We start from the raw sequence: 18,784 nt of genomic DNA on the forward strand, positions 1-18,784 counted from the left end.
TCCAAAACCATTTCTACATTGCAATAAAAGAGAATGGCTAAAGTTGGAGTTATTTCTTGCATTCTTATCGTCTTTCTCGTCTTGTATTCAGGTATTTTCACTTTTTTTTCAAATGACTTTCATTTGAAAATGATATTGTTGAATAAAATAATATATAGAATTAATTACTTGGTTTTTTATTTTAAAAAAATAAAGTGACTGTATTGATCTTATTGGTAACACTAATGAATTGATGGAACTGCAGGAAGTTTGAAAACAAGAGCTCAACTGTGTTGCAATGAACATCCTGAACTGGGGAGTTGCATACCTGGAGTAGACGACAAACATGATAATAGTGGTGAAGATGGAAAGTGTTGGAGTCATTGCATTTCTGGCTGTTTGAAAGGAGGATTTTGCAAGCCAAATAACCATATATGCCATTGTTATTGTTGAGTATATTTCACATTCTATCAACCTTTCTTTCACCTTCATTATATTTCGATATATTTCAAAGTGCATGATGTTGCTCTTCCATAAATTATGTTTTCGTTAATAAAAATCAATAATAAGAAAGGAAGTACCCATATATTGCATGATATAACTGTCAATTTTTTAGAACATTTCAACTATATTTATATTATTTATGTCTACAGTTAAATACAAATGAAGCCAAAAGAATGAAAAATTTACGTTGTTTGGAGCCTCTAAATCTACAAAAGTTCCAAATTAGGACACCACTCGTTCGATACCTTTTTATCATCTAGAATGAAATTGATTTGTGGAACCAATTGGGATGAATAAAGGTTTAGAAAGAAACTATTTTTGAAGAGAGGAAAAACATTGGCTTAAAGAAAAACTTTTTTTCTATTTTTTTTTTTTTTTACATATTTATAACCCTCTTTCTTCGATAGGGTGGGAGAGAATCATGAGATGCTATTAATTAATAGAAATTTTAACCAATTAATTAACTAATCAATTTGAAATTAATTAAAACATATTTAATGAATATTTCTCTAATATTTTATAGTTTTAAGTTATTTAACTAAATCAAATTTAATTAAATAAAATAAAATTAAACTATTAATTCTTTAATTAATGAATAGCTAAATTAAATATCTTATATTTAATTTAAATTAAATATAAATCGCATATTAAGTATCTAATTCATATATTAATTAATATCTGAACTCATTCAAATATTTTATCATTCATAAATTAATATAAATTAATTTTGAATCATATTCAATAATTAAATTTATATAATAAAGTTTGATTAAAATATGAACTTTATATTATAATGTATCACCATACATTATATTAATTCTCAAAGTAAATTTGAACATTTCAAATTACAACAAATATAAATAAATCTCATTGCTCTTTACAAGTCGAAATGAGACCTAATGGACTTACTCATCAAAAGCTACAATGATATGAGATTAATTGGCTAAACTCATTAACCATATTAATCAATATTCGTTAATTGTGCACAGTCTACAAAAGACCTACAACTAAACTCTTCTTATTGTAGATACATTTTTGTGTTCACGGATATAAACCAATAACAGTAAGTTACTTTTTCATGAGTAGTCGTAATACCAGCAGGATCAAATTACCGATTTATCCCTAAGTTACTTCTAGTCCTTAAATATCAGTACTCCTCTAATGAACCACCCGTTTATGGTCAAACCAATAAACAAAAATCCATTACGTGTCATAGAGAGGGTAGGACCCTTTGTTCAAGTCCCGAAGACACCATTTAAGCTAAGGGAACACTCATCTACTTATCTTAAAGTTGCGAGGGAGTGAATTCCATCTAGTGTAATTATGTTTCCAGCTCTCCACTCGGTCTTGTCTCCAAAATTATAAGCATATTGAGTCAGCAATCTGGGCACTCTCACCCGTACACATCAAAGGATAATTCCTTCCAAATAGGAATTCATAATACACTCAGAATTAATACTTAATTAGTTACTTTAGTCGCATGTCACCTACACGAAAATGTTAGATCGTTGCGTTTGTATCAAATAAAAAATGAGTCGTATCCATAGTGTTACCAGGATAAGGTATCAAACCTTATCTTTATATTATAGATTATTTAAGTTGATCTCGAACATTGATCTATGTATGTCTCTACATACTGTTCAAGACTCATCAAACACCTTAAGATGTTAGTTTATTGGATTTGGGTTATTACGATAAAACTTATAATATAATCAATAACATTTATTAATAATGGTCAATGAATTATAATTATAATCTACGAGTTTTAAGACATAAATCCCAACAAAATTTATATAATAAAGTTTCATTAAAATATAACTTTATATTATAATGTATCATCACACAATATATTAAATCCCAAAGTGAATTTGAACATTTCAAATTACAACCAATACAAATAAATCTCATTACCCTTTATGAGCTAGGAAGAGAACCTAATGGACTTACAGATCAGAACTACAACGATATGAGGTTACTTAATTAAATTCATTAACCACATTAATCAATATTCATTAACTGTGTATACACTCCACTAAAGACTCGTAGTTGAACTCTTCTCACTGTAGATATATTTATGTGTCCACGGATATAAATCAATAATAGTAAGTTAGCCATTCACGAGTGTTTGTAACACTAGTTGAGTCAAATTACCATTTTGCCCATGAGTTACTTCTAGTCCTTAAATACCACTGTTCCTCTAATGAACAACTTGTTTATGGTCCAACCAATAAACAGAAACCCCTCTCATGCCATTGGGAGGGTAAAGCCTTTTGCTCAAGTCCTGGAGACACCATTTAAGGGAACACTCATCTACTTGTCCTAAAGTGGGAAATGAGTGAATTCCATATAGTGTAAATTATGTTCACAGCTCCCCGCTCGATCTTGTCCCCAGAATGATAAGCATATTGAGTCAACAATCTGGCCACTCTCACCTGTACAAATCAAAGGACAATCCCTCGCAAACAGGAGTTCATAATTCACTGAGGATTAAGACTAAGTTACCTAGGCCATCCTATTAAAATAGAAACTTAACTAGTTAATAGATTACATCTAGTGGTTACTATTCCGTGGTCCAGTCTTATGCAAACTCATTGCATAGGATACCCTCATTTGCATGTCACCTACACGAACGTTGGATCATTGTGTTTGTAACAATTACAAAGTGAGTTGTATCCATAGTGGTACTCAGCCTTATCCCTATACTATAGACACTTTAAGCTATATCTCAAACATTGATCTCAGTATGTCCCTACATATATAACAAGACTCATCAAACAACTTAGGATGTTAGTTTATTGAATTTAGGTTATTAAGACAAAAGTAATAATATTATCAATAACAATTATTGAAATAATAATAATAACACTTTATTAATAATGGTTAACATATTATATTACTATCTATGAGTTTCAGGACATGAAATCCAACAAAGATCACCTTCATGGATGGAAAACTTGAAGAAGAGATTTATAGGGAGCAACGTGAAAGATTTGTTATTCATGGTCAATAAAACAAAGTCTATAAGTTAGATAAATCACTTTATGGTCTAAAACAAGCTCCTAAGCAATGAAACAAAGTCTATAAGCTAGATAAATCACTTTATGGTCTAAAACAAGCTCCTAAGCAATGACATGAAAACTTTGATAGCCTAATTATCTGTAAAGGCTTCAAGTTAATGAAAGTGACAAATGCATCGACCATAAGTTTCAAAGCAATCTTTTGCACAATCTTGTATTTGTATGTAGTTGATTTGTTAATTCTCGAGTCGAACTTGCACATCACAAATGATGTAAAAAAACTATGTTGAGTGCAAACTTCGACAAGGAAGACTTAGGAGAATTTCTTACGCAATTAGGTCTGAAAAGGAGAATTTCTTTGGATCAATCTCACTTAATAGCAAAGATTTCAAAGAAATATAATTACTTTGAATATAAACCAACTTGTACCCACTATGAACCTTGTGTAAAGTTTTTAAAGAACATTGATGAGAATGTTAACTAATTCAAATATGCGAGCATCATAAGCAGTCTCAGACATGTTGTTTATTGCATTAGGCCTAATATAACTTATGTTGCAGGATTACTCTGTAAGTTTACAAGCGGGCCTAGCATAGAGCATTGGAGCGTGGTAGAAAGGGTTATGATGACTTATAGAAAACCCAAAACCTAAGTTTACACTATTAAAAGCTATAACGATGATGACTGGAACTCCTAGTCGGATGACTCAAAGGCTACTAGTGGCTATATCGTCAATATAGGAAGAGGAGTTGTTTCTTGGAAGTCCAAGAAATAGACTACTTTGGCTTAGTCAATGATGGAGTTAGTCACGGTAGCACTAGCACTTGCTAGTGAAGAAGCATGTTGGTTTAAAAGTCTGCTATAAAAGATTCCCTTGCGAAAAAAGCTGGTACTAACCATTTCGATCTATTGCGATAGTACTACAACAATCACAAAAGTTAAGAACCGTTATTATAACGGATAGAGGCAACAAATTCGTCATAAGCACATCACCATTAAAGAGTTTCTCACTACCAGTGCATTTAAATTAGATCATGTAAAGGCTGATGAGGACCTAGAATATCCTTTGATTAAAGAAATGGCCAGAGAGAAGGTTTTCAAAACCTCAGTAAAAATTAGACTCGTGTCTATAGAAAGATGAATCAATAAGGAAAACCCTACTTGTAGACTATAGATCCCAAGAAACAAATTCAAAGGATAATAATTGATCACAAATGATACAAGTGGTATGGAGTGAATCATACGAAACATTACAGACAATTTCTTTCTATAATCTAAAGTGACAACATGGTATCTTGAAGCATATAAAAAGGTTGAGCTGAGTTCTTAATGTGATCTATACTTGAAGAGTGGAATACCTTGCTACGGAAGTATTCTTGATAGACTCATCTATGTGAATGTGGAGATGAGGGTCGCCTCCTATGGAATTTTAGGTAGATTCTCTAGTGTGTTCACAAAACTGGGATACATGTGTTAGGCTGGAAAGCATGGACTTTCCATCTACACCCTAAAAATGTTTTGTGTAAGATGTTATTAGAGGTAAAGTCCAAAACAAAAAGTTACTCTAGTATATTCTAAATCGCCTACATAATATTATAGATTGACATAACTTGTCAATAATAACAAAAACTAAAAATTAATCGTCAAGTGGCATACCTTTGCTAATAATTTCACGTGCAATCTTTTGTATCTTGTGTGATTGAGCTTCCATGGATCTGTCATCAGTCATTTGATAACGCAAGTATGGGTTACCACGCACTTCTTGGATCCAACTTTCTCAGTGTCATATTTCTTTTGTAACGTGTCTCATACTTCTTTTAGAGTGGACATAGTGTTGTAATAATCATACAACTCATCAGTAAGACCATTTAGAATTAGATTCTTATAGATGAAGTTTACCTTTGTCGACATGGTAAGATTGTTGATTTGCTCCTCAGTTGGATTGGTTTCTGGAAACTTCAGTTTTTCAGTGGAACATCCAACGACAACTTTCTTCAACGTAAGAAAGAACAACATCTTTTGCTTTCATCTCTTAAAGTGTGCTCCTTCAAAGCGAAAAGGACGATTGAGGTCAAAAGACAACAAATCACCTTGGAATGGTCTAGACATCAGAACGAAACATTAAATTGTTGTTGCAAATCGCCAAGAATGAGTAATGTGTTGAGAAACTTTAATGCCTAAACTATATGTCTAGACTGATCGCTTGTTTTCATGTCTTGTGTCTCGCATAGTGTATAAATATCTTGCTTGATCATAATGACTTCTTTAGTTAGCTTGCGAACTAGTCAAGACGTCTATTGGTCCAAACGCCTAATGATCAATTCGTCTATTGATTAACAACTTGCTTGTTGGTCAAATCGCCTGGTAGAAAACGCTTATTGCAAAACATAAACAAGTTAGAATAGAGCTGAGTCGCAAATTTTGCTCTCTTTAAGTCATTTCGCGGCTTTGCTTTTTTGTGCAAATAGATTATTATTGTCTCGTCATCCCCAAGATAAAAGAGTCTTGTTCTTCAATTAATTTTGCACTAAAACTAATTAAAATCTCAACACTCAAATAGACACTTTGTTTTGCTCGGAAAGCTCCCAAAAAGAAAGTTTGAAAAAGAGTTTGTGCTTATTTTTCTCACATACAAGATAAAGAGGTAGAGATATTTATATAGTACAAGGAAATAAATAAATAAAGACGTTGGAAATTAATTAACGAAACGTTTGAAGTTAAGGAAAGATTACAATGAACATTAAATACAAAAAATAATAAAACGTTTGATTATTTAATTATACAATAAAGATCATGTCATTTATTACATCTCGCTTGACCATCTCATATGTGACATCCTAGGTGAGAAATGTATGGTGGGAATTTAAAAGAATATAAAAATAAAATTGTGTCAAACAAGACGAGATATTCTAGCATTTTGCATAGTTAGTACTATCATGTAGTTACGATCAATATCACATAATTGAAAACTATATCGTGTAGGACTCTAAAAAATATCATTTGCATACCTTAGTTCTATTGCTTATCACATAACACTTATCACATCCGATAGTGCCATCCATCCAACAAAATCTGTTTGTTGAAACTCATTAAATTAAAGATGTTTATTTCATTTCTTTTAAATGACCCCACAGAAAGAAAATGAAACAAAAATATATAAATAAAAGATGAGAGATAAAAGAAAAGAGAGAAAGGAAGAAAATAAGTTTAAATGTATGGTGGGCATTTAAAAGAAAATAAAAAATAAAATTGTAAATAGAGTGGGACGTGGTGTTTCCGGGCGTAAACATAGGATGAGAAGAAAGAAGAAAAGTGGTTTTTGTTTATCAGGAATCCGGCAAATGTGATAGGGAAATTGGGTTTGTTGTTGTGTTGTACGTAAAAAACGCAGATCTACGTTGACCATTTAATTAATTAATTATCGGTCCCATCTACAGTAGAGTTATTGCATGAATTTTTTTTTGTAGAAGGGAAAAGAAAAATGGTAATGGAAGGAAGAGAAGAGAGTCCAAGAAGCCCAGAGGCGAAATTGGGAATGCAAGTGGAAGATTTATGGGATATTCAAGAACCACAGCTCAGTCCAACTGAAAAGCTTAATGCTTGCTTTGAAAGCATACCTGTTTCTGCTTTTCCACCTGCCCCTCTTCATCAAGGTATTCCATTTATGTTATATGATATAATTTTGAAATAAAGGATTACATATTTTAATTTGTGTGTGTGTGTGTGTGTGTTTTGAATTTAGGAATTGAGATAAAATCGGACTGCAGTTTAAGTGAAGCGGTTCAAATATTGGCTCAGCATAAGATCCTGAGTGCACCTGTGGTGGACGTTGATGCACCTGATCATGCCAGTTGGATTGATAGATACATTGGTATTGTTGAGTTTGCTGGAATTGTTGTTTGGATTCTTCATCAGGTTTCCATTTTCCTTTCTTTTTCATTCTTAACCATATTTAATGTCATAGTCTTATCAATGAAATTAATTATATTATATTGCTTCTTTTTAATTATTATATTTATCTTTTGAGTTTGATTCTTCATGTTAACATTTTGTTTGGAATTACACCATTTTCCATCTTCCTCTTAATTCTCTTTTGAGTCAAATAGACAGCATATAACAAAACAAAGAAAATTATAGGTTGGAGTTGTGTTTATGAATTTTTAGTATAAAAAAGCGAAAAGAAAAAATAAAATGGATGTCAAATGGGGCGTGTATGTTTTTCAACCACCATATACGTATAAGAGATGTTACACTGGTGATTTATTTTGCAGTCGGAACCTCCATCCCCGAGAAGTCCGAATGATGGAAGTGCTGTGGCTGCAGCAGCAAAAAAGGTGATATCTCCTTTAGAACAGGAGATACTAGGCCCAGAATCCGCTGCAGCGACCTCGGGAAGCTTTTTCGAATCCTTAACTTCCTCTGAGTTGTACAAGAACACCCAGGTTTGATCTCCTTTGTTCGTCTTGTAGCTGATGAATGTGGCTTTGCTATATGTTCATCAAAATCTTCCAAATGTGCAGGTGCGAGATATCTCAGGATCATTCCGTTGGGCACCATTTCTTGCATTGCAGACGTCAAATTCCTTTTTGACCATGCTCCTACTTTTATCGAAGTACAAAATGAAGAGCATACCAGTGGTGGACTTGGGGGAAGGAAAGATTGAGAACATCATAACACAATCATCTGTGATTCACATGTTAGCTGAATGTGCAGGCCTTCAATGGTTTGAAAGATGGGGAACAAAGACGCTCTCCGACCTGGGTCTTCCAATGATGTCACCAGCTTCTATTGTCAAGGTATATTTTTCGGATAATCATTATCTATTATTTGTTGTTTATCTTTAGATTCAATGTCGTGCTGCTTTTATCGCAGGTGTACGAGGAGGAGCCCGTTCTACAAGCATTCAAACTTATGAGGAAGAAAAGGGTTGGAGGTATACCTGTTATTCAAAAAAGTGGTAAGGCAGTTGGCCACATTAGTTTAAGAGATATTCATTTCTTGCTCACTGCACCTGAAATCTACCATGATTACAGGTTTGTGATCAATAATTTTATACTTTTTGGCCTTTGTTGATTGGCACGTGAAGTACTTCTCCATTTTTGGTTAAACAAAATGAAACATTCATGGCTTTGAATTGTAAAATTTTAATCGACATTGTTGTGGTCACTAGTTCTAAGACACCAAAGTGATCTATGTTTATCATCAAATAACACAATCCATTGTTTGCTTCTGACAGATCAATAACGGCAAAAAACTTTCTGACTGCGGTTAGAAACTATTTAGAGAAGCACGAAGAGTTCTCTACAATGTTGAGCAACATGGTTACGTGCAAGAAGGACAACACGATAAAGGATCTGATTTTGTTGCTCGATTCTAAGAAGATCAACCGTGTGTATGTGGTGGACAATGATGGCAATCTGGAAGCAGTCATCACCCTTAGAGATATCATCTCGAGGTTAGTCCATGAACCTCGCGGTTATTTTGGCGATTTCTTCGATGGTATTCTGCCAGTGCCTCAGGATTGTCGAGTTTGAGAGTGAAACGCTATCCAACCAGCAAACAACACGATGTTGCCATCAATTTACTTAGGATTAGCATTTTGGCTCTCTTAATTTAGTTTTGTGTTCAGTGTGTTCTCTGTACTTGTTTCTCTATGGTTCACACCTTGCAAAATAATTAGGACGTGATATGACAACAATAGATACCAATTAAAACTATGAAATCCATTGTCAAACTCTAAGAAACATTTTTCTAAAGAAGTTGGTATTGGTACCAAAGACCTTTCTTCTAAATTTATTAAGAAAATCCGTTCCAAGGTTCTTGGATAGACCATGTCTACAAGAAAATTCTATAAACACCGCTAATTTTCTTTTAATCAATCATCAAGTATACCTCACTATACACTCTTTAATAAAATTCAAATCGCAACGCTTCAACCACATCATAAAAACTTAATAAGAGAAAATTTTCAAGAGTTTACATTTAAAACCCTATTTGAAATTAGCTAGTCATTCTAGTCACAATTCAAAAGAAAAATGCAAGCTAACATATGCAATGATGCGAATTTAAATAAGACTTTGTGGTAGATCTCAACAATTGTAGGCCATCGGAACTTAAAATGTTACCTAGTAGAAATTTTAAGAAAAATGTGATGTACCTAAAACGTCCAGTGAGCAAGAGAGTTCATAAGAAAATAAATTAAAAACGAGGTTTTTCACACTGCTTTTCCAAAGTAATTCTTCACACGGTCTTATTTCTTAGAGTTGAATTCTACACTTTTTTTACTTTCTTGGTTTTGGTTTGTGAAAATAAATAGTAGGTAATGAAACCTCCCACATTACGTACCATATTCTAAAGTACCCAAAGCTTGAGTCAACGTATCATTTTGTTATTCAAAATCTCATCCTAAAAGGAGTTAAATATGATTAGTAATAGGTAAAAAATATAATCATGTGATTTAATGCGAATGTAACATTGAGAATCTTACAATTTGATTGGCAACATGGTGTACATCTTCGTTCATGTATCCTCCATTTTTTTTTGTCCGAGTTTTTTTCCACATATTAGCTCGTCCAAAATTTTGTCCATTGGAATGATCTTTTTTTGCATATCATTAAGCACACCCTAGTTAAATTTAAGAATATCTATATCAAATATTATAACATTCTTAATTACAATATGCTCGGCAAGATTTGCATAACCTCTTCTTGACATACTATGAGTATATTTGCTCCTCTTTCTTTGATATTGTTGTTCACTTCTCACTTTCTATACAAATTTTAGGTAAATAGATTAAACTAACAAACGTGGTTTATATTATAATTGATTTCAATAAATTTATTTTAATAATTGATTTCATATTTTTAAACGTTTTATATTTGATATTTTTACAGTTGACATTTTAAAAATGTTAACTATACTTGACATTTTTTTCGCATCAAGTAAATGCCAACTATACATGACATGAACAAAAGGTCAAGTAAAATCTTCACTATACTTGACGTGAAAAACACGTTACGTAAAATAATTAAAAAAAAATTCGTGAAAAATTTACTTTTTTAAAACTACACTTAACATGCTTTTCGCGTCAAGTAAATGTTCACTATATTTGATGCAAATAAAACGTCAAGTAAAATCTATTTTATACTTTACGCAAGAAAAACGTCAAGTAAAAGCTAATGTAAAATAGTTCAAAATTTTTTGTGAAAACTTCACTTTTTAAAACTATACTTGATGCTTTTTCTTTTAAATGGTCCATACTTCACACTTTTTTATTAAAAACGTCAAGTACATAAAAGTTGACAGTGCCAAGTAAAAAGCAGATTTTGTAGTAGTGTTTCTTCAAGAAACTCTCACCCAAAAATGTATTGGTTGTGAATGCAATTGTTTTGAAATTGGAATTGTGTTTCATGAGACATGTTGTGAAATAAGTTATGTTGTCTCTAAGAACAATATTCTAAAAAACTTGCTTATAATCAAGGCACACAAACTTATTTGTTAATTTGCATATTTGTGGTGTGATGACATGTCATTGAATACAGATCATTGCATGCAAAATACTCCTAATGTCTTCACCATCTATCTCCAAGTCCGCGTTGTGCAAGTTTTCCTATTGTTTGCCATAGTGTAAGCGAAACAATAGGTTTTTCTAGATGAACCAGGGTCGAACATAGAGAATTGATATCAAAGCTTAGTTCTAGGGTTTACTTATCAGCTAAGGTGTTATGACAAAAATAAATGAATATGAAAGAATGATAAAATAAACTAAAATTATTTATTTACACCTAAAGACTTATGCAAAGAGGGATAAATTATGGAAAGATCGAGATGTTAATTACGTTGCATACAAGAATGAGTAAAGGGAATATATGCATTGTAAGATGCTTAACTAATGTGAAATGCTTACCACAACGTATTTCTCTTAACTAGATTATGATTAAGATGTGCTCCTCTCGTAGTCATTGAACATCACACATGGTCACCTGTCAGGATCCATATGACTTATCTTTCTTAAGCGTAATATATCTAGACGTATTTACTCATAAAACTTATAGAGCTTGACATTTAAGGACGAATACCTCTCGGTACCTGGTATCCACACTTGTTCACCTTTCGGGATATAAATGAAGGAAGTCATCTCGCAAGGGTGAGAAAACTCTTCCTTTCACGTGTTAGCCACGTCCTTGTTACTTACTCTCTCGAACAGTTGGCAACATACACTGGCCAAATGATGAATGTAGCTCAGCTAACGCGATAAGAATTATAAGCAAAACTTCTTGTTAAAGACTTACTACAAACCTAAAATACTGACAACACACAGACAAATGTAAAGTAAAGAAACGATAGATTGAAAAGGTTATGAATATATGTAATATATCAAAGAATGTATGCCTTTAGCTATTGTACAATATGAACATGATATCTTACACCAAGAATACAAAAATGAAAAGAAAGGAGAATGGAACATAGTACAAGTTAAGGGAAAAGTGAAAGATCGATTCTTTCCTATTCAGATTCTAAGCTTTCACTTTACAATCTGATCAGAGAAGAAGAAAAATGGCTCTTTGCAGATGGTGGAAAGGATTCCTTTCCACCTCTCGATAGGGTTTGGCCCCTTTAGGTCGTCTAGCAGGTTCGTTCAGACGTCTGGCCTCTGTTAAATGGTGTAGAATGAGGCTTTTTATAGACACTTATAGACGTCTGGCCTTTGTAAACAGATCATGTCACTCCAACTACTACTTTTATCTTCTAGTGAACTGTCTCCACCTCCTGATATGACCTTCTCGTCGATTCTTTTCATGAGTTCCTTTGCAATTCGCTAGCTTCTTCTTTTTGTTTACAAGCCTTCATTAAAGAACTAAAAATGCGGTGAAAAGGACATGAAAGCTTATGTTGTATATTTCTAAGGGATAGTTGCAAATTTAGCAATTAAATTCGAATTAATTAAGTATATAGCACAATTTAAAAAAATGTGCAAATATAGCAAAATTTGTCAAATTCTATCAACGATATAAGTCTATCACTGATAGACCATGTTGCAAATATTGCTCTATCACTAATATATGAAGTCTATCAGCGATACAAGTCTATGAGTGATAGTTTTGCAATATTTGTAATTTTTTTAAAATGTTGCTATATCCTTAATTATTATTGCTAAAATAGTCATCCATTGCAATTTCCCTATTTCTAAATACTTATGTATTTTCAACATAAAATACGCGTTTTGATACACTTCTACATCTCAACCTTATTTTTCTATAAAAGAGGGTACAATAACTTGTATTTATACAAGTTGTCAAGATCGTATAGAGACATTTCTTTCTGATGAACGGTTAAAATACATGAATTCAATGGATAATGAAAATACCTTTCAAGGTTCTTGATAACGAAGTCAAGAAAACATACTTCAAATAAGTAGAAGAGCAGTGAAGAACAATGAACGCTGAGAGAAATTATAAGCATGAGAGAGAACAACTAATTAGAAAGGTAAGCAAATGAAAACCAATTGGTATTCAGCCTTATTTTAAATCACAAGGACCCAAAAGGATATTTTACATATTTTTTTAGTTGTTCACGTGTTTTAATGAACAAAGGATCAATACGATTGAGAAATTGTGTTGGAATTTACGTTCTAAAATTCGTGTAGTTTGTAATTTATCATCATATTTTATTCAATAAAGTGATATTAAGGAATTATTAGTGAAACTGAATACTATAGTCTTTAATCTAATAAACTAAGGTCCCAAGGCTATCTCAAGTAAATTGAATTTTATGTAAAGACATAAACATGAATCAAGTTCGAGTATATATAGCCTAAACAGTCTATAGTATATGAATAATGTTGGAGGCCTTATTCTCGGGATACTATGGATACGGCTCGTTTTGTAGTTAGTACAAACGATGTGGTCATGAATCATTCATGTAGAGATATGAAAGTTAGGACATTCTACGTAAAGAGTATCCAATAAGACTGAACCATGAATAATGACTTTTACTTTATAACATTGTTTACAGTATAAAACTGACTATTTTGATGATTGATGACCTAAATAACTTAATCTTAATCTGAAGCTAACTATGAACTCATCAGCTATCACATATCAACGTCTATCAGTGTTGGAATTTGCTATTGCTTGTAAATATTTTGTAAAATTTGATATTTTTGAAAATTTCCCTTTTTATTATCTATTATTTCGCTACCGATCATATTTTTCTTCTAATTATTATTAATGTATATGCTTGGAACTATAGTTTATTACTTAAATAAGTTTTTTCTCAAATTTCACTGAAAAAATGCATGATACTTTTATAAATTTTCGTGATATTCACGATTTTTTCTAAGATATCTGTCAATATTTAAATATCCTTCGCTACATCATAAATTTGGGTTATCGATTGACAACGTCCTAAAATTTGAAGTATTTTCTTAACCTAATTGTTTTATTTTATTAGTATTTTAAAATTTTTGTGTTATTTTGTTCGAGTTTGGTGAGAAAAGAGAAAGATTTTGATTAATAAGAAAAAAGAAAAGAAAATTAATAAGATTAATTTTCATAAATACAACAAACCAGCAAATTCTTTAAGGTCCGTGTAACAAAATGAAAAAACCTATGAAATTGGCCATTTTTTAAAAATATTATATTCTAGATTTGCGTTCCTCTTTCTTTTCTTCCTCCTCTGCAATTTTTTTTTTCTTTCCATCGTCTTTTTCTCTTCATCCTCTGAAGTTTTCTTTTACTTTTTTAAACTATTATTTGATTCAAAATCGTGTACTAAATATAATAAGATCTATTTTTAAAATTTTCTTTTTAGATTGCTATTGAAGTTGTTCCAAATATAAAATATTGTGAAAAAAATTGTTGGGATAATAAATATAGTCAAATCTTGTGTACAAAAATCTTTAAAAAATTCGTTTAGATTTGGATACATCGCCAAATTTAAAAAAAATCTAAACCATCGTGTTCCAAATTTAAATGATCATTTTTCAAATATAAATGAGTACAAAAAAACTTGAAAAAAAATCGTTGACATTTGACAACCCAAATTTAAATAATCATTCTAAACGATCGTGTACCAAAAATTTATGAAAAAAGAATTGTTTAGATTTGGCTACCCAAATTTAAATATAATATATTTAGATTTTAGTAGCCAAATATAAATTATCAAATCTAAACAATAATGTAGGAAAGAATAGCCAAATGTAAACGATTATTTTTTAATTATATTATGTGTTGGATGTCAATTAGTCACATACATTTTTGTTATTTTCCATTATGGACCTAGCATTTTTTGTTTTCGAAATTGTTTTGTACCGTTTAAATATTTTGTCATTTTGTAATTTTTTTTGTTAAAGAATCCAAACAATAGTAACAATAATCATAATAATATTATTATTAAAATTATAATATTTTCTTCCTCGGTGCGCATGCTAACTCTCCATTTCACCATCTTCTTCTTCTTCCCCATGTTCAAGTCGTTGTCCGGTTTTCCCTTGTTGTTGATCCTCACCGTTAGTCCCTCACCTTGCCTCCTTGTCCACCATTCACGTTCGACAAAGCTCAAAGGAGGCCGAGCCATAACTCATCATAATTCGTGCAAAGTCGTCTAACGCTAGTCCTTCTTCATTCGCACTGCATTTTTCATTCAAGCTCAGACGAACCCTCCATTCCCTCAACCATCGTCTAGTCGTTTCCATTTTCCTTCTGTGCGCCAAGCTTCCAAATCCATGAGTCATCTCCTGGAGCAAGCTTTATCCCGGGTCATCTACTTTCTTCCTCACCAAGCCGCACAACTAACTGGAGTGGTCTCTTTTTATCCCAAAGCTACGGAAGTGATCACTAGCTAGTCCAAGTCACAGCATCTACCTTGTCGTGAACCGTCATGGTTTCGTGGTAAGGGTGTATTTGTGGTTTTGTGGTTGCCTTCGTAGCCATATACAAATGTGGTGTTGGATTAATTTGTTTGATTAAAATTTGATTCTTGAAGGTGCTATTGGAGAAGTATTACTTCAGTTATTGGATTTCACACAAGTCTGAAGTGAGGTTCAAGTCTCCATTTGCTTGGGTAAGTATATGGAAGTCACACTTTAGTGGATTGATAGATTTATTTGTAAAAGTTATTGATTTTCTATTGATGTTTCATTGGTTCGTTTGTACCTTAGTTCGGCCAAGAAACTTAGCTAAATTTGAGGTAAGGGATTTCTACTACCGAAAGATGATTGTACCATAAGAGAGGTTTAGACTGTTTATGCATAACATTCAAATGTGTAGAATAGAGGGGTTTCGACGGAGCTATGTAGTGAAATGTTTGTGCTGATGGAAATGGTAGACATGCGCAGTGGAATTAGGATCAAATTTTTTACTCTAATTGCAACTAAATAAGTTTAGTAATTAACATGCATAAAAAACCCTAAAATAGCATAAATAGGGTTAAAAGAAAAACTTACCTTTGAAGTTTTTCTAAGTTTTTCTTCTCTTGTATTCTCTTCACGAATTTAAAGTTAGCACAACCACTAGAGTTTACCCGCTATTCTCCGATCTTGGAACCGAGTTGTGGGCCACTCAAAAATGGTGGCGAAAATAAAGAGAGATGATATCCTTTGGAGGAACCTAACATTTTAATTTGGTTTTTTTTTTTTTTTATGTTGAGAGTCTCAAATGAAAAGAGTTCTTGGTTTTATTTTGTAATTCTCAACTACAAAATTAAATTTCAATTTCAAATATAGGGCCTTGACAAATTTTCAATCTCAGAAGAATTTGAAAAAGACAACAAAAAAACATTTTGGAAAGAAGTAAAGGTAAATATATTTATAAAATAATTTTTATTTTAATCTAGCACATAATATAATATATATCCATTGTTAATTGGTTGTGTGATAGTGTCCTTTACAAGTAGGTACTGTTGAATATGGATATTAAGTCATGAGATACATGCGAGAAATTTTGACTAATGACACAAACATTATCTCTGATGCAGTATGTTTTTTAAACTATTTACACTGTAACGTTATAGATAATATAATATGACTAACTCAAATATTTTACAAAGTGTATTCTACTTTTTATGTTTTATAGATTGATACGAGAAGCTCATACACACAGCTTGAATTGGATGAAGTACGAGGGGAGTGAGCTAAATTTTTAGCTCGGTACATATGATAGACACACCTAGATATGATCTTGTTAATTTTGTAAATGGCTAAGATATGAAAATGCTCATAACCTTTTTTGTGGAAATGTTTTTGTTCATAGCTATTATGAGGACAAAAGATATATGGGGATAGACTTCAATTTTGATTATATAAGACAACTACTATCGTTTAATATTTTGGAATAGGACAAATATAGGAAATTTTAGTTGGCTATATTGGATTGGAATTGTGTAATTGTTGATGACATTATTGAGAAGAATGAAATCATTGTTGGTAATTTACGACAAACTGTTAGTTGGAGAGTTTATTTTGTTTATGAATATATCTTATTGAAACAAATGTATGTAATGCAGGAAATGAAAAATGAAAAATGAAAATTTTAATATATTTAATACACATGTCACATATACTATCTTATTTAAGTCAAATATTCCATTTTACTTGATGGATATATAGTGTCAATTATAGAATTTTACTTGGCGTGTACATAATGTCAAATATACTATCTCACTTGACAGGTAAATAGAGTCAAGTATATATCTTACTCGACGTGTAAATAGTGTCGAATATACTATCTCACTTGACAGGTAAATAGAGTCAAGTATATATCTTACTCGACGTGTAAATATTGTCAAGTATATGATCTTATTTGACGTTAAAAAACCGTCAAACACACTCTCTTACTTGACACGTAAACAACGTCAAATATACTATCTTACTTGACACAAAAATGACGTCAAGCAATAGAGTACTTGACGTTTTTTGATTGTCAAGTAATAAGATTATAGTTGACAGTCGATTACTTGACGCTTTTTAAAGCTTCAAGTATAGTTTTACTTGACATTGTGTTAACGTCGAGTAATTCAATTTTTGTAGTAGTGAAACTCTAGAACTAAGTTTTGATATCAATTCCATGTGTGACTCTGGTTCACCCAGATAAACCTATTGTTCTGCTTATACATAGGTGAGCAGTAGGAAAAAAACTTGTATCCAACAAGAGTTTAGTGGTTGTGCGATAATGAGGTACATAGTGGGTATTTCATGTATAGTGATCCTAACCAATGATTTATTGCATAGAATTAATTGTACCCTTTAAGTCTTTAAACTAACTTATGCGGCATCCCAACCAAGTGCTTGGCATTGTAAGTTAACAAAACAACACCACAACCACAATACGAATAAACCCACAACAACACCAACAGTCATGATGACCAAACCCTTCACTTTCGTGACATTTTAAGCTTCTATCAATCTTAAAAGATTGATCATTCCCTCGATCAACATCTATTCTTCTTAAAGAATTAAAAGAACTAGAAGATCCTGAGCTGTAGTTGATGGAGCTATTAGGTTCTTGTTTTCCTTAGCTCTAAAACCTTCTGACTTCTTATAAAACTTGCTTCTAAATTTTGAAAACCGTCTTGCTAGTAGGGCAACGGTCTCAACAAGATTTTCATCTTGAGATGATTTGTGGGTAGTCTTTAAAGGATCATCACTCACACTTTGGAATGCAACACTGTTTTTCTTCTTTGAAGCATTGTCATCAAATGATAATTGAAAAGCTCTTAAAGAACCAAATAACTCATCTAATCTCATGGTAGTAATATCATTAGCTTTCTCAATTGCAGTGACTTTCATATTAAATTGAGAAGGAAGCGATCAGATAATTTTTCCTTAAGAGAAAAAGATTCATTTGCCAAATCTAAAACACAAACATTAAATTCAGCTATCGTTTCATCCTATGTCATTTTAGGAGCTTCAAATTTGGACAATAGGATTTGAAGTCTTGAAATTTTAACTTTGGAAGTTCCTTCACGAGAAACCTTCATAATATCTCATGCTTCCTTAGCAAAAGTACAAATATTGATAAGTTTAAAGACATTTTGATCAACTTCCATTATATAGGACATTAATTGCTCGGGAGTTTCCAAGAGATTCTTCATCTTCTTCCTTAGATAAGGTAAGTTTAGATTTAAGAGTAACCTTTCCTACAACATCCTTGATCGAGGGATATTTCCATCCAAAAATCACAGCTTTCCAACACTTATTGTCCATAGATTTTAGAAACGAAATCATTCTCACTTTCCAATATGCATAGTTAGCCCCATCTAGAATAGAAGGCCTTAAAGTTGAAGTT

The 18,784-nt window shown here is 32.0% G+C and overlaps 1 protein-coding gene across 1 annotated transcript; it reads left to right on the forward strand.

Moving 5' to 3' along the window:
• The first annotated feature begins 6,731 nt into the window (after window positions 1-6,731).
• On the forward strand, window positions 6,732-9,277 carry LOC101206215 (SNF1-related protein kinase regulatory subunit gamma-1). The gene is made up of 7 exons (XM_011661959.2): window positions 6,732-6,874; window positions 6,968-7,153; window positions 7,243-7,415; window positions 7,772-7,942; window positions 8,021-8,296; window positions 8,373-8,533; window positions 8,737-9,277. Exons 2-7 carry the CDS (start codon window positions 6,982-6,984, stop codon window positions 9,032-9,034), a joined length of 1,251 nt encoding a protein of 416 aa, XP_011660261.1. The 5' UTR covers window positions 6,732-6,874; window positions 6,968-6,981; the 3' UTR covers window positions 9,035-9,277.
• The last annotated feature ends 9,507 nt before the right edge of the window (window positions 9,278-18,784 follow it).

Source organism: Cucumis sativus, chromosome 1 (genome assembly GCF_000004075.3).
Source record: "Cucumis sativus cultivar 9930 chromosome 1, Cucumber_9930_V3, whole genome shotgun sequence".
NCBI lineage: Eukaryota > Viridiplantae > Streptophyta > Magnoliopsida > Cucurbitales > Cucurbitaceae > Cucumis > Cucumis sativus.